Consider the following 23,229-nt stretch of genomic DNA (forward strand, 5'->3'; position numbering starts at 1 on the left):
GTCCATAAGACGAATGTGCATTTGTAATGATGCATTTCTATGGTGTCTGCCATTTATTCCTTCTCATACACAAGGATCCCAGTGCTGCATTATTGAGTACAGAGAGATAGCTAAACTCATCACAAATCAAGGCCAGGGCTCTAAAACCACAGAACGTCAACAGCCTTGAAGTCAGACAGTTACAATATATATACTCACTCTGCACTCAGTTTAACAAGAAGAAAAGATTTATTGAGTCTGATTGCAACATTTGGGCACATAAAACATTTTAAGAGACACTCACAGTAAACCTTTGGTAATGTTGCATTTGATTTACCAGTGAACCTTTTTAGGTGCTGTGGGTCAGACTGGCTCACCAAACTAATGGGCACAACACAAACTAATGTTTTGTTCTAACTTTTTCAAGAGTAAAAGTGAATTCTTTTTGAAGTGAACTTTCTTCACAAAGACGCAATTTGTCTGCGTGGTCATGAGTGCTAACACTACAATCAAGCCACATGCACTGAACCTGTAAAGTGTGTTTATTCTAATTGTACTGACAATCTGCTACATTCAGAGGATTGATTTTAAATGCTTGTGTGAGGTGGGCCATTCAAGCTCTCCTAACAAACCACTGATTATTTTATACAGAAGCTACAGAAGCAATATCAGAACCAAACATGACCTGAAAGTGACCTGAATTTCAGATCTGCATTTGAGCATGTGCTTTATTTGACCAAGACACATGATATATAACTTATTTTATTTACATATTGAGGGGCAGCAGGGCTTTAATATGAATATGTTTCAGCAGATGGTGCAAATCAGTTCATTAGGTACTGATAATTTGTATTGTCTAAAAGTACAGCGTCTCATGATCATTTTTTTTTCAGTTGTTAAGGTCAATGAGTTTTGGTGGAGAGGTTTTGCTGCAACCATTATTGTTGTAAAGCTCCCACTTTGACATGCGTAAGAGCTACAGCATCTCTAACCCAGAGTCCACTCACACTAGCTGGCCTATCACGCATGGCTGCCATGTAATAGCCTGAGGCAAACAGGCACTAAGAAACAGGGTTTTTTGTATGTTATGTTACTTGTTACCTTTACACTCCTTTCATTATTTATCCAAGTATTAAACAAAGTTCATTCATCCATAGAAAAGGGATAACAATAATATGAGAATGTCTATGCATGTTTTTAAGTCAGGCGAGACAGGCATTCATGGTGGAATAATCAGATATAACATGCCTCACTCGATCCTAGCAGAGCAGAACCAGCTTTGAGATACACATGTACGATTATCACCATTAATGGACATTTCATAGGGCAGTCATGTGAATGCGTTTAAATGTCTGGAGAGTATTTGACCGCCTTTATTGGTGCTGTTATGATTGTTATACATGAGTTTTTTTTTATATTTATATATATGCTCTAATTGTAGGCTTCGTTTAATTACATAAATTGTTATGCTCAACAAGCTAGTGTATTCAGTCTGTGTATTCTGTTAACATACAGTATTTTAACACAACACTTTTTTTCATAATTGTCTGTTTTCCCCAAAGATGGATCTTTCTTAACAGACCACTATATGTTGAACATTTGTTTTTTCTTTGTTTAATTTAAAAGAAAACTACAAAGACACAAGATTTCGTTAGAAAAGCACAGAATGGTGAAAAAACCCCACCTATATTTAAAAAGGATGACCCCAGAGAGTGTAATTAGTAAAAGTACGAATTACGAGCTACCACGAATGCAACATAAATGGGCGGGGCTACCGTCGTCCAATAGAATGCAGCAGCCAGAGACACGTTGACCAGACTGTAACTGACATGTCAGCCTCCTGCGAGTAGAGCACTACAGCTAGCTTGGTGCTGCTGGACTCCGCTATGGTAACTAACGACTGATACATTAAATCCCTTTCTGTTGAGCTTTATGTTTTACACGGCCGATGGCAGCTGTCCACATGAACTTTTTAAATACTGCTAGGTTCGCTCAGGTTATTTAAGGTACTTGTCTTGTGTCATCACAGGTTGTTACGGACTCACTGTCTTCCGACAGAGGGACCATCCTTCGTGTCAGAGGGCCGCTGGAGTTCAAATGTCACTTAGCAAGCACAGATGGTATGTTCATAGACATTTTAATGCTACTAGATAGCTTAATCATAACCAATTTGGACAACATGCCGTTTCATATGGAGCAGTTTAAGTGGAGATAGCATGATTCCAGGTCCTATAGTGCCTCCCTGCTGTGTCCCTCTTGCATGCTTTAAGATACACGTTATGTATTACCAACAGTAAATACTATGCATAAAGGAAATAATCTACAAACACAATCTGTAACTTTCCTTGAACTAGCTGCTGAGCCAAAGACAAGCTTTTAATATTACCGATTCCAATAAGGACAAATCCCTGAATGCAAACGTTATTTTCCCTGAACAAAATCAAGGACTTTGCTGTCCTCCGTCACTGCACACCAGTATTTATTGGAAACACGCTTGAAATGGGTAGAACCAAATACTAAAAGCTCTACATTGGTTGTCTTTGCATGGACTAGAAGATAAAATGCATGAATAACCCATGGCATAAAGAACAATGCAATAGTATAACGCAGTATGGTAATGGACTTATTCTCTGACTCTCATATTCTCTGTGCGTCTTCTTTCAGCGCGGCTCATGCTCAAAGTCATCTCAAGAACATTTGAGACGCTTCAATCTCAAGTCAAATCTGAATCCTGCGTTCTAACAGTCTGTGACAGTCCTGTTATTATTTGGCCAAACAAAGGTGTTTTCATAACACCTGAAGAAATAACTCCAAATGCACCATGTGAAGATATACTTAAATGGATTCAGTAAGTTCACTTTTTAAATACTATTTTTGGAATAAAATCCTCACCTTTTTGTTACTTTGTCTGAATGATTTTTTGTTTATTCCAGGTCAGATGAACAAGATCCTGCTGGCATGAGATCTGCAAAAAAGAAAAGCAAAAAAAGTTCAGCACCAGTATGTACACTTTGTGTTAATTGAGATGTATTTTGCTAAATACTGGACCAAAGGTACTCCCCATATGAACCACTAAGTATTTGCCTCAACACACAACACGTTTTTGTAATTTTTGCTGGATATTCAGTGTCTGCCTGATGTTGTTCAGCTGCCTACACTGCAAATGAATCATATAGTCTATCCAATTCTCCATCTGATTGCCTCCAATCAAGGTGCAGTTTCTCAAATGTTCAAGGTGATTACTTTAGATGTTTTCTATTGTCCGACCAACAGACCCAAACCCTAATATGTTCAGATTGTTATCACAAAAACACAAATACTCATGAGAACTACAACCAGTTATTATTTAAGCTTTTTTTAAATTACAGAACCAATGCCTTATTGACCTGATGGTGTCCGTGTGTCTGTGCTTGAATGTAAATGTGAATACACCCTTGTTATTCAGAGTGTGATTAACCTTCGCCTGATGATGGAGGCGACAAAGACAGGCCCCCTTTCAGCCCCGATCCTCAGCAGAACCGTCCAGAAATCCCTCTTCCTGTCTACATCTTTCCCCGTGGACTGTGTCGTCCGTACCACCGTTAATGAAACAATCAAAGAGTATGTCTCACCTTGATAATATGCTATATTACTCATGAAGCTACATTTCCTTGCCGTATTAGTTAGCGTACACTTAAACTCGGCACCATCTCTCATGAATAATTTTGCCTCTGCAGTGCCTTTGAGCGCCTGTTGAAGGCGCTCACTCATCAGCTGTGTGAGATGGAGAAAGCGACCTTGCAACACATGAATGGGACGACGCTGCTGGTTCCTGAACCGCTCCACTTCCTACTTCCAGACCCAAAAGGGCTGGTGACCGTGGTTTACCCTGAAGGGGTGCCTGACAGCCAACTGGAGGCACAGCGTAAGGTAGGTCTTTAAATTCCCAAACAGAAAGGACAGAAGTAGCAGATGAATCCTCGGGTTCAGGAAGTCCAACTCTTTATCCAACAGGCCGTAGATTCAACTCCTCCTGGTTGTATACTTTTTTTTGACATTTCTCTATCATTTTATTGTGGACAAAATCTGTCTAAGTAGGAACTACATCAACAGTTCGAGCTACCCGATGACCGGCCCTATTTTAGAAGAGCCAATACTTACCACTTTCCCAATGAGCCCTACAAAGATGGTTACCTCCGAAACCCTCACCTGGTCCTCACACATCCCACGCTGGACAATGGAAAGGTGCATTTTATCACCTGATTAAAGGCTGTCTCGCTCTTTTTGAAGAGAGATATTGCTGTTATCGCGCCGTGCTTGGAATTGTAATCTTGTCTTCTCTGACGTGTGTCTGCTCTCAAGGTGTACTTGGTCCAGGGAACTTACAGCTATCACCACTACATGCAGGATCATATGAACGACAACGGCTGGGGCTGTGCTTATCGCTCCCTCCAAACCATCTGCTCCTGGTTCCAGCAGCAAGGCTACGTAGAGCGGGCCGTGCCCTCTCACAAAGAGATCCAACAGGTACACAAGTGCTCCTGTAAATATGACTACCACCACACCACGGGAATGTCTAAATGCCCCCGCCCCCCCTCAATGGGCTCTCCCCTTTGCAGGCTTTAGTGGATGTTGGAGACAAAAAGGGCTCCTTCGTGGGTTCACGCCAGTGGATCGGATCCATTGAGGTTCAGGCTGTTCTAAACCAGCTGCTTGGGGTCACTTCCAGGATCATGTTTGTGAGGTGTGTTCCAAGACTCCTATGGACATCAACTATTTTGAAGATGTACTGTATGTACATAGCTTTCAGAATAATCTGATGCTCAATGCTCGTTCGCTCTAGTCAAGGCTCTGAGCTGGCATCAAAGGGCAGGGAACTAGCCAACCATTTCCTTACTGAAGGGACCCCCATCATGATTGGTGAGCTGAAAGTCCAAAGGGTTTCGTAACAAGCATTTTCAAACTTCAAATCTTTTACATTATTACATCTTCAGACGAACAAACATGTAAGATATATTTGGTTGCTTCTAAATCATACAAAGACGTAACGATATTACTTCCCGTATCACTAACACAGCTTTGGTGTTGCAGGAGGTGGAGTTTTAGCTCACACTATTCTAGGTGTGGCATGGAGTGAGACCAGCGGGCAGATCCGCTATCTCATCCTCGATCCGCATTACACAGGAGCGGAGGACTTACAGGTTGTCACAGACAAGGTGGGTGTTACAATCAGCTACACCGCCTGCATTTCTCTCTGTAAAAATACACATTTTTCACGTATTGTGCTGTGTTGATTTGAGTATGAATGTTATCTTTTCCAGGGCTGGTGTGGCTGGAAAGGAGCAGATTTTTGGGATCAAACTGCTTATTATAATCTGTGTCTTCCTCTGAGGCCAAAGGTCTTCTGACCTCTCACAACTTGATCTGATGTTGGTAAAACGTTCGCAAAACTTTGCAGTGTAATTGCAGATTCGAGTAGTTCCTATAATGATGTAAAAAAAATCTTGAATTCATTTCTACCTGTTTAGTCCTGAGCTACATAAATCATTGTCTTTGCAACAAAGGCACAGAAAGAGATGGAGGTTGTTTTGTTTTGAAAAGAGAAATTGATCACATCATGGCCTGTACTTTCTGTTCTATTCAGTAGAAAAAGAGCTGATCTTACAAATATTTAAACCCTGCACTATATTCTGGTTTGATTTTCTTTCTTTCTATTAAATTATTTCCTCTAAGTTACAGACTGCCAATAAAAAACAAGGAATGGCTTTGGCAATTTTTTTATACTAAAATGCCAAATATTCTAGTTTTTCAAAGTAGAAGGATTTGATCATTTTTAATACATGACAGCAGAAGGAATGTCTTTGGGTATTAGATTATTGGTTGAATGAAATAAGATATTTGTAGACCTCCCCTTGGTAACATTCTAATGCACTCATTCACTTTTTTTTAATTATGTAGGCAGTGCAATAATAATTAGTTTTAGCCTTTTTACAAACAACCAAATAACACAAGGCCAAAACATAGAGAAATATATGCTTGTGAATAAATTCCCCTGGAAACAGGACCTTCAGGGGCTTTGGTCCTACTATGAGAACTATTTGTGTGCACAAATGTATCAGACATACAGCAGATTAATGGAAAAAACATCACTCCTTCTAATTGAGTTTCGACAACCAGTCAATTGTCAAAGTCAAATCAAAGCTTTTCTGTTCTCGCATAAATCTCTCAAATTAAATTAAGTCTCTAGAGCTTAGACGGGAAAGTTCATTTTCCAGAAACGTATTGTCACTCTTTGTGATTTCTTCTCCATGGGTTGATTGTGTAGCTGGGACTGCCACAGAAATAACCCCCACTCAATCCCCATCTCTACCCATCCGGCATAGGCATGTAAATTCTATGACAGTGACCAGACACAGGTTTATACGATAGATTCACCCAAGACCTATTGTCCTGGGACATTGGCATTTCATTAGTGTGTGTCACTTCTAGGTCTAACAATGTTATTAACAGAAAACCCGTGACAAATTATAATGTCAGGGGACGCGCCATCAGATAATCCCTTTTCTTGCTAGTGGGTATGCACTAGGGGGAGCAGTTACTTTGGTATAATAGATCCCAAAGGCAAAACTAAATGTCCTCTAGTTTATTCCTTTATCCTTTCTGATTATTGATAAGTTGTTTAAACATTTAACTGAAAAACACAAATCACTGCAGTGTGATTTATTTTCATTTCTTTCATCTGTGAGATTATATGTCGTGCTACTGAAAGGCTGACAGTTACCATGTTTTACTGCTTAGAGTTAGCAACACCTAACAGCCAAATCCCTGTTAGGTGAACTATTAAACTTCATTTAACGTCATTTTATTAAATATTTTGTGATTGAAAGGATAACGGCTTCTGAATAGGATTTTTTTTGTAGGTTGCAGGGGCTTTAGATATTTAAATATAGGTTAAATATAAGATTTAAATGTGTTTGTAGAGTTGGGGATGAATATGATGAATGACTATATACGTTTTAGAGTACCAGCTATATAATAAAGTTAACATTACACAGATACTAGTTCTCAGACACGTTTGGAAAGGGAGGGGTAAAAAAGGGGTGTGTTACTGCTTGCAATCTGCAACCTCACCAATAAATCTTACACACTGTTCCTTTAAAATAAGGCTACTTTAGTCTACAATATATCAACAAGCCAGAGCAATGAATCAAATTTGCTTTAAAAACACACAATGTATGTGACTTAATACAGATTTGTATTTAGTTGTTACTCTATATGCATATTGAATATAATGGAATTAATACATTGTCTACTAAAAAGCGAGAAATCACAGTTCTGTCTATACAGTATATGCAATTAAATAGCTACCAAGTAGTAGTGAAACGAGCTGAAGTGAATGTAACACGTGACGACCGCCTCGTTTGAACTTCCGGTAACGCGACTCTCTTTATACGGCTCTGCGCCCATGGGCTGCAATATTAAACCGTTGTCAGGAAGTGACGTTGCTTAGCTACCAGACACCGTCACGTTGACCGACATCTAGCCTTTCCTGTATCGTGGAAGAATGTGTTTTTTCAGTGAACCTTTTCTTTACATTTGCCCTGTTTCTTGACGTAAATGCAACTGTAACGTGCCTGTTGACCCTTTGCAAGGTAAGACGTTGTTGTCTTTCAACTAACCGAAGCAACTAACGTTATGACGTTAACACAGTGGGACTAAGATAACGTTAGCTAACGTTAAGTTAGCGAATCAACTCTAGCCAACCTAACGTTATTAGAGTTGAAAGTAATAGCTTTATTGTTTCTGTTTTTAAAAGATGCTAAGCCTTCGTGACGTATGACCATACTACAAGGGGGAAAGTCTGAAATGCCTTTACCATGAATATTGTTTCCATATGTCATTCTAATTTTGATTGTAAAACTCAGCAGCTTGTTTTTAAACGTTACGAGGCCTTAGCTTTTAACTCGACTGACATCTCCATCTTGCACCACTTTATAGGTTTAGTGTTGAGGAAGTCTGCCATGTTCCACCCCGGTGAACTAGATGGTGAAGTGGACCATTCCTTTTTTGACAGTGACTGTGATGACGGCAGTAGAGACGGAGGAGAAAACACTGAGAGAGGCTGGAAGGCTGAAAAGGAGAGCCTATCAGCACTTGAGAGGCTACGTGCAAAACAGGCGGAAAAAAACAAAGATGGCTCTCCAAGGACTGATGGGACAAAACTACCTCTAAAGCTAGTCATCAACAACAGTAGCAGCAGAGCAGAAAATAAAGAGAACCGCTCTCAATTAATAGAAGAAGGTGTATCATCATCATCATCGGTTGCCTGTAGAACTGATAAAGCCGAACATATTGGCAGTGATGGTGACGCAGACTCAAATTTTCAGTCCAAAAGGCACAATGGCAAACTTATGGAGCCACTGGATGAGGCCAGGGAGGCAGATTGTAAGATTGTGTACAGCCAGAGCTCGAGTGAGTATGAAGAAGATCCATTGCCAGCCAAACACTTAAATGAGAAAAAGAAACAATCTCCTAAAAAGCAGATAAGAAATCGTCACACCCGCAGTCCATCCCCCACTTCAACTGAGAGCAGCAGTGATGCAGACTCAGAGAGCTCCTCTTTAAGCAGAAATGGGAGAAGCCGTGTAGATTCCCCCACCCTCCACAAACCCAGAAAGCCGCCCTTGTCCCCTGGAGGGAGAAGGACCTCAGCAGGATCTCGGGACGGTCCTGTGAGCCGTACAGAGGAGTCAGAGGACACCGTGACAGATGTGAGCCCCCTCTCTTCTCCTGACATCAGCCCTCTCCAGTCATTGGACTTGAACCACACGGAGGCTAAAGAGGTGCAGCGGTTGGAGAGTGTGCCCTCCAGTGGCCTCAGCAACATGTGCCCAGATGAGGATTCAGATCAGGATGTGGAGTGTGAGTCAAACCGCCTTTTTTATCTGTCAGTTATGGTTTCCATGCTCTTTATTTCTGTTTAAGTTCTGTTCCCAACAATTTTTGATTACTCAGGTCTCAGGCAAGAACATAACTTCTTACATATTACAACTCATTTTAAACCAAGAGCTTTGACTTTAGTTCCAGACTTATATTGCCACACAAAAGTTGTGAAATCATCTATCCAGAAAAACTTTTATAAATCTTAATATAATGAGAAATAATACATGCAATTGACTTCATAATGAATCTCACCTAAAGGCCATTAAACCTGTATTTTTTTCCAAAGGGGAGATTCAGAAACTGTTATCAATGTCCTCTTCACCAATCAGGCTCCCTCGGTTCAGAGAGTCAGCTTGGAGGTCAACTGGTTTTCTGCTTTCCTGGGGCAAGCAATCGGAAGAACTACTCATTCACCAATGACGAGGTGCAGCGCATAGATCGGGAGAACCAGCGTCTTCTTCGTGAGCTTTCACGCCAGTCTCCGGGGCCCAGACCAGGAAGTAAAGCGAGGAAGCAAACCCCCACGGCCAGCAAGTTGCCCCCTAGTCGCCTCTCTCACAGCGCACTCAACAGGCAACGGGAACAGCAACGCATCGAGAGGGAAAACTTGGTGAGTTTGGCCTCCTGTGTGGATTGTTACTCAATTTCATATCAAAACTAAACTCTATATTTAGTAAAGATATAGACAGCCCTTCGGACAAGACAAACTAAACTGATACATTTTTAGAACGGCAACATACAAAACATTTAATTTAGTTGATTAGACCTCAGGTTGTAGGTGATACTGGTGATAATAGTGCTACTCTAATCTGTAAATTTTCTTTTTTGCCTTAATTAAAACATGGCACTCATTCTCTAAAAATATTATTATTTTATTATATATGTATATATACATATAAATTAGTTATCATTTTTTGCAGAATGCTTTGATTCCCATCAAATTATTACTGCGTCAGAGATTTTCTCCAAAAATCTTTGGTGTGTCACATGAGGGTTTATTTTTGATGTATCCTTGTAATTAGATCTAATCAATTGTAGAGGAAGACAGAACATTTTCTGGTAGACTATGCAACTTACCTAGTTTAAGCAATTAGGGATTCAATAGGAACATAGCAACATGTTTTTTGTAACTTTTAGCCTGTGTGATTTTCTGCAGCTTTATCAGTTAATACTTATACTATACTTACATTCACATTTATTTAAGGATACTACTACTTTGGCTTGAATAAAGTTTTCCACCCCTGAAAGCGGACACGGATGGACTTTGACAGATGCCAGCAGGTGGCAGGGTAGCAACGTCACAGATTGACGTTATAAGACTGATCAGCGTCTGCAGCTTTGGCCTCTCACTGAATGTCTTTACTGTGCTGGACCACTTTGTGATAGAAGTTATAAAAAAAATATAAAATGTTTCTGTCAATTACAACTAGCAGCTGTTGACAGCCAGAAAAGTGAAAAGAAAAAACACTTTTATCAATTTCTCCACTGATATTTTCCCACGTCACTACTGCTGATTCTTGATATTATGTTTAAGCTGATTGCAGTTTTTATAACGGAATGTGTTCCACTCCTTTTTAGGACAGACTGTCCTCTCTCCTGCGTCCATCTCTCTACGTTGTCGGGAGTGCTTTTCACATTCTCTATTCTTAGAAAGGAAGTAACTGAATCTGCCGTGTGATCGGTGTATCCACCCCACACATTGCACATGTCGGACACCCTATTAGTCACGCACAAGTAGAACTAGTTCTTTATTTTAAGTTTGGTAAATTACACATTATAGATCTGAAAATTGATATATTCTGAAACTATTTGTACATCAGAAACCTAGAAGGTGGACAGTCTGCACTTAGAAACCCTCAGAGCCCTTCTATGACCTCTGGTGGACGTAGAAGAAATTTGTTGACTGTTGAGCTTTTTTTTAACTGGGTGGCTTCACCTGAGATGTATCTTTTCAAGTTGAACCCGAGAGTTATCCTACAATTTCACTAGAACCAGCATCAGCATTTATGCCGATTAAGTAAAATAACGTGATTGCGTTTCTTTCAGGCTTTCTTGAAGAGGCTGGAGTCCGTCAAGCCAACACCTGGCCTAAAGCGTGCAGAACAGCTGATGGACTACCAGCAGCACAGCGGAATCGTGGGAGCTCCTTCATACCCCGTCTGTATGTCCACCATGAAGTCAGACAGGTCCACCAGCAAGACCCCCTCAGGTGGGTAGCTTGATTGAAAGTCCAACTGAATCGCAGGGGCCAGGTGGCTTGGGACATCACTTCATGTTAAAGTCTCTTGCGTTCATTGAGTGGTTGGATACCACAAGAGTAGCGACCAGCTGTGTATAGTTATCCTGTAGCGGCCTGTTGTAGTTTGCATGTGTTTCAAATTGAAGGCTGCAGAGATTGAAGAACAATGATGGCAGACATTTAAAGCCAGCTTTTTAAAATAAATCTCTGATGAACTGATGACCTGTACTGTACCTATTTATTATGGCCTGTTAGGGTTGACGTGGTCAAATATGAAATGTAAGTGATAAAGTGCCTTCTCAAGAAACAATTGTAGTAGAAATGTAAAAGGTACAATAGACGTGTGATTCGATAATAACACAGTTCACCTCTATAATATGGACATACCCCTCTGTCGTTTACATCAGCAGGTTCCAGGCCAGCCAGTTCCACCCAACACAGCTCCAGAGCGGTTTCCACAAGTAACTTCAGAAGAATTCCCTTACCCAAGTCAGGTGCAGCCTGGAGCTGAGAACTTTACCATTTCCACATCGCTAATCAACAAAGCAACCTATGGCTGGTGTATATTTAATAGAAAATGTGATGTTGTCATGGTACTTAGCTTAAAGCCTCTTTTTTGCACCGGTTCAACGCACTCTTTGTTGACTTAACAGACTATTCAGTGATTTCTTTTGTCATGCTCATCAATCATTAAGATGGACTTTTTTCCCCATTGCAAATGATGAATGTTAGCTCAGAGATATTAAAGCATTTGAATTGTTTAACTGTGGCTTCAGACTAGTGCAGTCACTCATCAGGCTAGCTTTATTTTTGTTAAGAATGTGCTATACTTTTACAGCTGTGTTAAAATAACAATAAACAGTTCCAGAGGGAAACTTTCCATTAAATCAGCATTTTCTGTGCTCCTTTTTGTCATATTTATACTGTTGATAAGTTATGTTTTTAAAACAGATATTTTAACTATGGTATTAAGTTTAACATGTTTTTGTAGAACTAATTGCTCTTGTAATGGGAGTGGTTGCTCAATATGTGTTTCTAAATTAAAGATAGCTGTATTCCATTTAGCTGCTTCAGTTTCTGGGTTATTGTGCACGATGCCTATAAAACAGCACAAAAAAAGTCATTAGTCACCGATTTTGTTTGTGTTACGATAACCTCTGGGAAAAGGAACATTTAACTGTAGAAAAGAGCATGCATCGAAAACACTGGACTATTAGAATGATAAATCTTTATTCTTAATAAAATAAGGTGTGCGGTGGGATACATGGCTCAGAGTAGTCACAACATAATGAAACATGGACCAACTGACAGACGTATGACAGGTAGTGACACCTTAAACCATGGCAATATCTCCACTGAAGCTCGACTCGGACACACTGAAATAACCGTTTGTGCGTGGATGCATGCAGGTTTCTGAGGAGGCGTGTTGACCCAGCTCAGGTAAACCTGCACAGCACATGCCCACATTGTAGTCCATCACAAGAATTAAGACTTAAAGGGGAAGTCTTTCCCTTGGGGACTAGAAGATTAGAAAGTCTATGTGTACTTCTTGATCTCGTCGTACAGCACCAGCACAAAGGCGCCTCCCATGCCTCTGATCACGTTGGACCAGGCGCCCTTGAAGAAGGCTTTCCCCCCTTCGTCCTTAAGGATCTTCTTCCAGCAGTCAATGGTTCCCTTGTACATGATGTCAGCTGTGGACACAGAGACACGTGATGGTGAATCATAACGCTCGTGGAGGGAGCGTAAAAATCAAGCTATTTGGCACGAGCAGGAGTGGAGTCTCACCTCCTTTGCGTCCAGACTGCATCATCATACGACGTCTGACGGTGTCAAAGGGGTATGAGACGATACCGGCTGCTGCAGTGACAGTCTGGGCGATCATCCAGGTGACGAAAATGTGCGTGTTCTTGGGATCTGGCAGCATACCTGCACGAGGGAGGAGTTAAATCATCAGCTCAGCTCAAAATATAAAATGAACACACTCGTTCCCAGAATGATGTTGGAGTGGCCCAGTATGTGCGCACCTTTGGCTGTGTCGAAGCACCCGAAGTAGGCCGCTCTGTAGATGATTATACCCTGCACCGACACGTTGAATCCGAGGTAAAGGCCCTTGAGGCCGTCGGCCTTGTAGATCGTGCTGAGGCAGTTTCCGAGGCCGCTGAACTCTCTCCCAGCGGCGCCCTTACCGATGTCGGCAGCCAGTCTGGTTCTGGCGAAGTCTAGAGGGTAGACGAAGCAGAGCGAAGTGGCCCCGGCCGCCCCGCCGGATGCGAGGTTGCCGGCGAAGTAACGCCAGAACTGTGTCTTTTGATCCACGCCGCCGAGGAAGATCTTCTTGTACTTGTCTTTAAAGGCAAAGTTGAGGGCTTGGGTGGGGAAGTAACGGATCACGTTGGCCAGGTTGCCTCTCCAAAAGGAAATAAAGCCCTGTTCCTTCGGGATCCTCACCACACAGTCCATGATCCCCTTGTACTGCATCTCTACAGTGATCTGTTTGCTGGCATGCTGGACCTACAGGTAAAGACAATAAAAGTTGATAAAAAAACACACACACACATCCATTATTCTCTTTTTGTAAAAAACTGAGCAAATGGACAATTTTCCATTAAAAGCATGTATTTTGTTTTTCAATTTGAATAACTAGCATTTGCATAGTATTTTTCGTCCATGCATTACTGTAGGCAGTTGTAGACCGTCATCGGTCTACGCGCACACTCCTGTCACTTGAGAATCAGTGTATTAGATTACATAGTTCAAGTTAAATTTAGCAATTCACTTTTCACTAAATATTATGCGGCCATCTGTTATATTGGACTAATAATTAGCTTAACAGACACACAAAGTAGCACACAAACTACTGTTAGGGCCCTATTGACATATGGAGGTCTTGACAGTCATGGTAGCAACTTTGCAAAGTCCAGCGCGTAAAACCATCTCCACGCTGACCTCTCACGCGCCCCTTGACTTCACATTCCTATGAGGATTTACACAGTTCACCACTCTTTTTTTAATACAAACATCCGATCCAAATTTGGAGTTATAAGTAAGACGCGCACTTTGCGCATAAAATAACGACCATGCGACCATGCTCTTTGGCATCAGGTGGTTCCATTATTTTTACCTGCAGCAACAGCTTCACTCTCTCAATCGGAGCAACAGCTGTTTTGGAGATGGCAGCGGCGATGCCACCGGCCAAAAAGTCCTTCATGAAACTAACCACCGCGTCCGACATGGTTGGATCTTTCTTTGTGCAGATTTGAGACCCCTCGCTGATCCAAACTTCCCCAAAGTCCTCAAGGACACCAGACGCCCATCCAAGTAGGCGAGCCCTGCCATCTGCCCCCCCATATATGTGCGCCAGGTATCGCGAGAAATGTCGGTGATGATGGATTTGCGTTTTTACCAAACGGACAAACGAGGCTAAACCCGAGGTGGAAGGTCACCACGTGCGCCATGCTCCTGAAGTCAGGACTAGGAGAAGCCGGAGACATTTCATTATTACTAAAACATAGATTTATTTGTACAGCATTGTAATCATTGTAAAGTAGTTTGCCTTACTTCCTGCTAAGCAAATTAAGCATCTTCATCCATAATGCGATCCAGTAGAAAAAACGTGGGTCCTGGACTGCTTCATTCACATGATCAAGTGTTGCTCTCAATGGGCCATCGAATACATGCAGAATAGGAATAAAAAATGTCCAGTTTGCGATATTGATTTTGCAACTATAAGCCTAAACTAAATACTCATTTAATTAGATAAATAAGGTTTTACCCGGTCTGTCGTCATAGGAATGTAAGTACCAGCTCGCTACCACTCGGTGGCGCTGCTTGACTGTGTTGATTCACTAGTTTCAAGAAGTTGCCTAACAGGACTATACAATTAGTAAAGTTGTTTTATAGAGTAATATTTCAAAGTGAGGGGTGATGTAAGGTGGTGATAGACCCGGTTTAAAAGGTTAATTAAAAAAACACTGAGACTTAGTGTTGTTGTGTTTGGATATAAACTTACAGAGTAAACCGGTTTGATGCTCATCTCAAATGGTCTGTGCTTGTGGTTCTATTTCCCGTCTCCTTGCTTCTGTGTTGCGCTGTCTAACCACTGGGTGGCACTGGAGAGCTTGTTTACATTAAAGGGCATCACGGACACCCCCTGATTGCAAATGTGGTACCCAGCGAAACAGGTGCTTTTCCTGAGTTACTCCACACCCCGCTCACAACAATACAAATAACGCACTACTTTACTGGTTCCCCACAGGGAAATGGTCTTCAGCTGCCCCCGCCAGCCAGGTCAGAGGTCGGGCCCAGCTGCAAGCCATACAGCCGGTTGGGGATTCAGCATCTTGTTCACGTGAACACTTCAGTAAGGCAGATGCTTGCTGACACGGGGGCTTGCACCTGCCTTTGGTGAGCATAAAGTCACAGTTTCTTTGCAGAGCACTTGGGTCTGATTCACAATTGTCTCATTAAAGCATCTTCATTCTGAACTGTCTCATATCATCCTGATTATTGGGATTAATCTTGGGGAGTTTTGTATTTGCAAATTTGCCAGTTCTAGTATTTCCAAAAAGTATTTTTATTCTTCTAAATTTACCAACGGCTGCTCATGTGATCATCTAAAAATGTATAGTAACCCTCTAAATCTTTACTGTTGGCCTGCACATCAGAACATTAGCTTCTTGTGTGATTTCTAGAAAACAAATGTAACTTTTTTAATGCCCTTGAAACTCTTTTTATAATTTTATTTAAATCTGATCTAGATTTGCAAAAGTCGTTGCTCAGTAACCTTGGATCTTGGAGATTGAAGGAGGGGTTGTGGAGGGGGTGTGGGCTTGGATTTGCATTTTGAGTATGAAGAGCTGCAGGTGTCAGACAGTTGGACCCCCCCCAACACACACATAAACACGCACATAAGCACAGCCGTTACGCAAAGCTCCAACACCAATACAGTCACTGATTTTATCTGTTAAGAAGTAACTGTGACGAGAATCTCTTTATTCCTCGGGTCCCCTACCGTCTCGGACCTTAGGTCTTAGACGAGCAGAGACTCAAAGATAATGGAGATTATGAGTGTCAGACAGGGTTAAAACCGCAGATATTAGGGTCAAAACTTACCAGCCTATAGGAGCACTGGTTGCTTCTAACCCCAGCATGAGATTTAGTCTGAATTTCTCAATGAGATTTAAATATTTTATAAAAACTAATTAAAAATGTGAATTTCCTGGGGCTTTTTCCAGCGAAAAGTTAAAATTTAGCAAAGGTCTGCATAGATGCAGCACATGTTTGGATACAATAAAAGTTACTATCAATATTTTGTCTCTGGATAGTAAAATGGTTATTTGAAATAATTTGGTTGTTTATTTGGATATATCTTTGCTGTTTACAAAGGCTGTAGCAATACTTGCCTTATTGTCAAAAAATCCCATGTAAAGACCCAAAACATATGGGTGTAACCAAGCCTGTTGGTTCCTACTGAAGAGATAAATGTTTTATTATGTCCATTAAATATTATATTATAGTCTCATTTTTTAAAAGGTCTACGTTAAACAGCTGGTTCCGCTAGTTTTTATCAAACTTTACTCTTATGCTGATACTAGAGAAATTTGGTACTCTAGTGAGTATTTTAATCAACAGGATGGTGAATGTGGAGCTCACAAGAAATTTAAGTATTATAGTAGTTGTTGTTTATTTTATACATTTATATATATATATATTGATAATAATACAAGAATAATTAACAAGAGAACAGAGAACAAAAAGGATGGTTCAACAAAAGCTCAGTCCCCCTCATGTTGGCTGTTTATTCCCTCACAATGCTCGATCCCACCAGCCTCCTGGTTAAAGTCATGAAGTCATAATGTTAATACAATCCTCAAATCCAGCAGGCTGGGATCCACACCGAGTCTCCCTGAGCCGTCTGAGAGCTCTCCAAGACTCAGGAGGGAGGAGATTATTTAAGTGTTTCCCCCTCTTCTGGTTAATTTTGGCCGTTGGCCTGTTTTCACACACGTTTCAGAGGCGGAAGACATGAGTGAAAAGCACACGTGTGGGAAAAGCACACGTTTTAGGCGTAACAGCAAAACAAGAGAGCTAGTGAGAGAGAGAGAGAGAGCTAGAGAGAGAGAGAGAGTGTCATGCAGCTGACGCTTCTCAATCAGGGAAAGGTGGCAAATCCTAAACACACACAAACACACACACACACACACACACACACACACACACACACACATATGAACACGATAGAATGATGAGAAATCCCCATGACGAATCAGGAAGACCCGGAGACGCACAGTCAGTGGGGGACGAGGGGATGGACATGGCGGGAGTGAAGGGGGCGGAGGGTGGGAGAGCAGGAGGCTGAATGAATACTGGGAGAATATGGGAGCAGATCTATAGCACCAAGGTGGGAAGATGAGAGACAGTCGAGCGTTAAGAGAAGGATGTCTGAGGTCCGGGGAACTTTGCTGTTTGGCTGATCATAACTGAGTGAATTGCAAATGTCCAGTTATGTTTGTCATTGTTTGAAATATCAGTAAGAGCCCAGTATGAGTGGCAAATCTGAAATCATAGTCAGTGGCTTTATTTTGCTTGAAAATGGTCACCCTGGTGCGAAGGTGTCAGCACAACAATTGTTCAATGTTTACACGTTTAGCTTTGTCCAACTTTATGTGACCGTGTAGTGACCATGTTGTACACATACCTTAATAAGTTAATTGGTACTTCTGGGAATCTTGTGTTTCTTTGTTATTGTACTAATTCCCATTTACAATACATTTGGTGCGGTTCTATTTCCGCACTGATCCTCCCCTCTCAGTACCTGCTTTGGTCTCAAGCATCAAATTGCAACACCTCAGCACAGTGCAAATATATTCAATATATTATTTGTACATTAAAGAATGAAGAGGACCCGCTCCGTATGTAGACACAGCCTGGCTTTTGTAAGGTAACAAATACATAGCCTTTATATTTTTAGGTGATTATATAGTAAACAATAAACAGAAAACTAAATAATATAAAGTATAGTAGAATCCCCTGAGTGCTACACACTGTTTCACTTATTCACTTTTTCCATATTAAATCTTTGTGCACCTTTACATTTCCTTAGCGTCAGATTTAGATACGTGTATAAAAACAATGTACTTGCAGTTGCTTCTGCTGTCGCGCTTCAGGAGTTTCCAGAGTTCAGAAGAGTCACGATGTTTGTTCTTAAGCTGTGGATTTGGGACTGAGAAGCAGCGCTGCAGACGGCTCCTTCCCAGATTATCTTCCCCTAATTGGATGTGTTAGCTAAAGTAAACTTTGCTCGCAGTCCATTTTCAGGGTTTAAAAAGTCTTTTGGAAGATAATGAAAAAAAAAGAGTTAAAAGAAATAGAAAACAGAGAGAGAGAGAGAGAGTCTGTTTCTGCAATAAGATAATTGCAAATGTTATTTCTTTTTAGTTGAGTTGTTTCTCTGTCCATAACAAAATAAATCACCCTTTTCAGTAAAAATAAATGCTTAAATTGTTGATTGTTCTGGACAATCGAATGTTTTCAGAAGCCAGACCTTTGTCAGAACCTGTTTTCCACTACACATATATCGTATGTATGCAAGCAAATGCAGCTATAGGAATTTTGTTAACAACCCCCACAAGGCAGCGTTAGGCCTCTTCACCTCCCTCCACCTTTGTAGGCTTTACACCAAAGTGTGGAACATTTTAAATGGCAGCAATCATCTCTCACCCACAATAAAAGAAATCCACTTGGAGCAGCCAACGCCCGGGAGATGCTAATCAATTCAGAGCAGTAATATATTTTGTAGCACCCTCAAGATGATGTTGCCGGTCATTTGAGAGTGAAAATCCATTCATCGGCTCCTCCTTCTACTCAGAAAGACAACAACCTCTTCAAACCTCAAAAACAGATTTCGGACCCACTTAAAATCCCTTAGTCCCAAATTAGTGGGGTCATTTTAGCTGTGAAATACTCTGAATTGAAATGTTTAATGAGGACGTCTTTGTCACACATCTTGTCAAGAGTTTAACCTGCAGTGTCTCTATATTGTGTAATAGTGCTAGTATGTAAATGTATTGGTTTTATCATGTATATTATGTTGCAGAGAGGTTTTTCTTCTTTCTTTCTTGTGGAGAGAACATCTTTTATGTTCATTTTGTATTCAGAATAAAAACACTTTCAAACAAGTAGAAAAACTTCACCAAGTTGTACACATGATAGTTTTAAGAAATAATAAACTCTGTGTCGTAGTTTCCATAAATCCATAAAAAATAGCCTCAATAAGTAAAAGTAAAAGTACATACCACTCTCACTTTTATTATCTTTATTGTTTTGGTTCGTTCAATAATTATTCATAATAAAGCATCTTTGAATTAATTGATCAGTTTATCATTAAAATATTCAGTGTTATTTATTTCTCTCTTAACAAGAAAGCACAAAATATGTCAACAGTAACTGTGAGTATCAAGCAAAGAAATCAAACTTCTGTAGTTTCTGCTTCTGAAATTAGAGGATCCACGTCTACTCTGTTTTATTTTATTGTTTTTTGGATTTTGGCTTTTTATTTAAATGAGGATAATTTTTTTGTGGGAATAAGTGAAAGGAAATGTTACTAATCTATCATCCATCCATCTTCAAACTGCTTATCGTGTACTCAGGGTCGCGGGGGGGCTACTAATCTGTCAATTGAATCATTTTAAAAAGCAATATTAATTTCTTGTAAAAGTAATTGTTAGTTTCTGCTGCAGATTATCTTTCACATGGTTAAAAAAAGACAAAAGACATAAAACATGATTTAATCTCCAATGATAAAATACTTACTTAACCAGTGTTCTTAGTCTTAGCTTTTTTTTACCACCCTAAAGGTGAGTGAAAAAACTTGAGCTTGAACATTTCTATCCCATTGTATGCTTCACAGTTACCCCTCCCTTAATAAATCCTTTCACTGCAAAAACACCTTCGAAAACATCACACATGTTTAGCCAAATGTTATGTCTTGTCTATGTTTCCGACGTCTCTGTTGAAACACGGTTTAAGATTATCTGAACAACTTAAAAGCAGATTAGTCTAAAACTCCTTTACATTTTTGATAAATCAATTTGTTTGGATGTGCGTTTCTCTGTGTGTGTGTGTCGGTGTGTGTCGGTGTGTGTTGTGCTTGTGTTAGTGTGATTGACAATGCATCATCGACCCTTTGATTTGGGGGATAAGTCACTGCTTGTGCTTGTCTGTCTTGATTCGATGGCCGGAGAGAGGTCGGATTGACCCCGTGACCTTTGTGTGTGGAGCGAAGCTGATGCTCCCGATGACGGGAGCTCCTGTCGGCGGGTCAATGAGCAACGGCTGCTCGGGGCGCGCCGGGCCCGAGGCTAAGTGACCGGGCCGGATGACCACCCTCTGCTATGACACCCTCTGCTGTGACCCCCTCTGCTATGACCCCCTCTGCTGTGACCCTCTCTGCTGTGACCCTCTCTACTGTGACCCCCTCTGCTGTGACCCCCTCTGCGGCCGTCGGCCAGCACCCATGTTTCTCCTCCCTCAGTCTTCCCGGCCCTAAAGGGTGGAGCTGCGACTCGGGGCTTAAGCTCAGGTTTGTACAGCTGCTGCACGGGCTTTCAACGGTCAACATCGGAAACGTTCACCGCCCCATCGTCATGGAGCTTTGGGAGGCAGCGATGCTATATGATTAGCCATTATTTCTGCCACTTGTTTATACGTTTTCACAGCAACGTTTATTGCTGATTTATGAACATTTCTATGATTCAATAATTATCAAAAACAACACATTAGGACATATCACTTATTAGGAAGTTGCACCATATTTAAATGGTTTTGAAACAATTAATTCAATGGAAATATTTCAGATTCCAAAATGTGAATACGGTACCAGTCAAAAGTTTGAAACACTTTCTCATTGAATTGAATGAGAAAATTCGTCCAAACTTTTGAATGGAACTGTGCATTAAAACATGTATACAGTATAACTTTATAAAGTATAACTTTATAAAGGCCCCACAGCAATCAAAAGTGTCTTAGCCAAGATAGCAGCACTGGTTCAAAATACATATTAGAGAAGTTATGATTAGAATAATCAAGGATTATAATACACATACAATTTAAAGTTATTATTTGAGATCAATGAGAAAAAATCAACAATGTTTCTGAACTTTTATGGACACACATTTTTTACTTACATTTCAAAATACTCTAATAACATGGTGAGGTTGTTTAAACATCAGGATGTTTATGGATTGCGATATGTAAAATGCTCTGCACCTACTGTTATACAAATTAAAAAATGTAATTTGGCCCGATTTGGCCCGGGATACTTGAGCGTCGAGTTCGGGCTGCAGCTGAAAGCAGCCCGTCCCAGTGTGGACGTTTGTTGAAGTGAACAGGGTAATGAATTTTAAACTGCTATAGGAACAGCTCTCAGACATGTGGTTTTAGTGCGTGAGCATGTGTGAGTGGGTGGGCGTGTGTGTGTGTGTGTGTGTGTGTGTGTGTGTGCGGTTGGGATTTGCAGTTGTGTCTGTGTCTATGTATTTTCTATGAATGTAGGGGATATGTGCATAAATGGGGTTGGGGGCAGGGAGTCATTCTCCGTGTACGTGTGAGTGTATGTGCTGAGGATAAAGACCTAGCAAGCCAGCCTGGCTTAGTTGACAGGTGACAAGGGTTGTTTTCAATGGGGATTTTGTAATACCAACAGTGAGGAAAAAGCCAGGGTACCAAGGGACTTCTGAAAAGAGAGAAAGAGGACTTTTATTCTTGCAGTGACGGAAGAGAGAGAAAAGGCAGTGAAGGCTTCGAGGGACTTAAGAATCCCACTAATCAAACTGCTCCACCGTCTAGCGCACTCATTTTTATTCAAAACGTAGAAATGCTAAATCATTCCAATCGGATTGATCCCTGTGTCAGTGCCTGTGTGGCATTTTCATTCTCTTCTTTCCTCCGTATCCTCAACTTTGACATATCAGTCAAGCAAGAACAGAGCTGTTACAAAGAGCAGCGATCCAGAGGCAGCCTAATGGTTGACAAGTGGCATTTTAAATGTTGTTTTCTAAATATGCGTATTTTAACTGCCCGTTACAAAAAGTAATATCATATTTATAACTGAATTTCAATCACGTATGTGTTCACGTACAGATTAACACACATCAACCGAGACTTCAATCGCAAACTTGGATTATGTTGCTTAATGCTGCAACAAGATAAAATGGCACCACCTATTTGATTTATACCCAATGGTGAGTGTATTGGTCACAGGGGCTTTTACTCAGTTAGTCATGTATCTCTCTTAGCTCCGGAGTATCGTTGTCAAGTTTGTGCTTCGGCAAGTTTCAAACCGAAATATTTAATTCATTGTATTTTGGGAAACATGAGACCATGTATTTTAAACTCTTGGCCCCCGTCTCCAATTCAATGAAGAGCAACATTAACTCAATTATGAGAAAACAAATGTTCTCAATTTCTGATCTTATTAAGAAAACATGTATTGATTTAGTGCTTTGTAGTAATACCATAACAATCACAGATTGTACAGATTATATCTATGACTTTGTACCATATTTTACAGCTGGGGATCCCAAACAAAGCAATCCATTGATTTCTGTTTTCCTGAAGAATCACGCTTCACTTAATATCATGTTTATAAGGATAAAGATATTCAAAAAAAAACATGAGCTGATAAAACCATCTCAATGTTTTGAGCTACAAGAGGAACGTATTTTTTTTTTTAGTTACCACATTAAATAGAAATATGTTGATTTTTCCCAAACAAATGGATTTTATCGCGTCAATTATTCGACTGATGCACATCATTTCTCTGCGTATTATTTATTTCTAGGCAGTTAATTCATCATGGACAGTTGTTCCACTCTAGGTACGCTCGCTTCAGTAACTGGACCAACATCAGAGTGGATTAGTGGCTGCAGCGAACAGAGAAATTGGTAATTGTGTTTAAAAGGGACACATTTTGAGGGTTAAACACCCCTGCTGTGACCCAGCCTGTCCAACCGAGAGCATTTACCCAGGCAAACAGTGGCCTCTCACCCACCACCACCACCACCACCACCACCACCTCCACCTCCAAC

At 40.7% G+C, this 23,229-nt stretch overlaps 3 protein-coding genes across 4 annotated transcripts; 2 read left to right on the plus strand and 1 right to left on the minus strand.

Annotated features, from left to right (window-relative positions):
• Positions 1-1,782: 1,782 nt before the first annotated feature.
• Positions 1,783-5,723, plus strand: ufsp2 (ufm1-specific peptidase 2). Its single transcript, XM_037473019.2, has 12 exons — positions 1,783-1,868; positions 2,009-2,099; positions 2,644-2,827; positions 2,913-2,979; positions 3,425-3,579; positions 3,696-3,888; positions 4,057-4,203; positions 4,321-4,485; positions 4,578-4,702; positions 4,802-4,878; positions 5,050-5,174; positions 5,280-5,723. The coding sequence occupies exons 1-12, from the start codon at positions 1,866-1,868 to the stop codon at positions 5,364-5,366; spliced, it is 1,419 nt and encodes a 472-aa protein (XP_037328916.2). The 5' UTR covers positions 1,783-1,865; the 3' UTR covers positions 5,367-5,723.
• Positions 5,724-7,429: 1,706 nt separating this feature from the next.
• On the plus strand, positions 7,430-12,216 carry cfap97 (cilia and flagella associated protein 97). Of its 2 annotated transcripts, none has more exons than XM_037473017.2 (5): positions 7,430-7,610; positions 7,957-8,880; positions 9,231-9,511; positions 10,948-11,110; positions 11,548-12,216. In XM_037473017.2, the coding sequence occupies exons 2-5, from the start codon at positions 7,980-7,982 to the stop codon at positions 11,649-11,651; spliced, it is 1,449 nt and encodes a 482-aa protein (XP_037328914.2). In that variant the 5' UTR covers positions 7,430-7,610; positions 7,957-7,979; the 3' UTR covers positions 11,652-12,216. The 2 variants fall into 2 exon arrangements, with proteins under 2 accessions (XP_037328914.2, XP_037328915.2); XM_037473018.2 differs by having other exon boundaries at positions 11,551-12,216.
• Positions 12,217-12,348: 132 nt separating this feature from the next.
• slc25a4 (solute carrier family 25 member 4) lies at positions 12,349-14,465 on the minus strand. Its single transcript, XM_037473020.2, has 4 exons — positions 14,265-14,465; positions 13,168-13,654; positions 12,929-13,069; positions 12,349-12,834 (listed from the first exon to the last, which is right to left on the minus strand). Exons 1-4 carry the CDS (start codon positions 14,373-14,375, stop codon positions 12,677-12,679), a joined length of 897 nt encoding a protein of 298 aa, XP_037328917.2. The 5' UTR covers positions 14,376-14,465; the 3' UTR covers positions 12,349-12,676.
• Between the last annotated feature and the right edge of the window lie 8,764 nt (positions 14,466-23,229).

This window comes from Pungitius pungitius, chromosome 9 (assembly GCF_949316345.1).
Source record: "Pungitius pungitius chromosome 9, fPunPun2.1, whole genome shotgun sequence".
In the NCBI taxonomy this organism is placed as follows: Eukaryota; Metazoa; Chordata; class Actinopteri; order Perciformes; family Gasterosteidae; genus Pungitius; species Pungitius pungitius.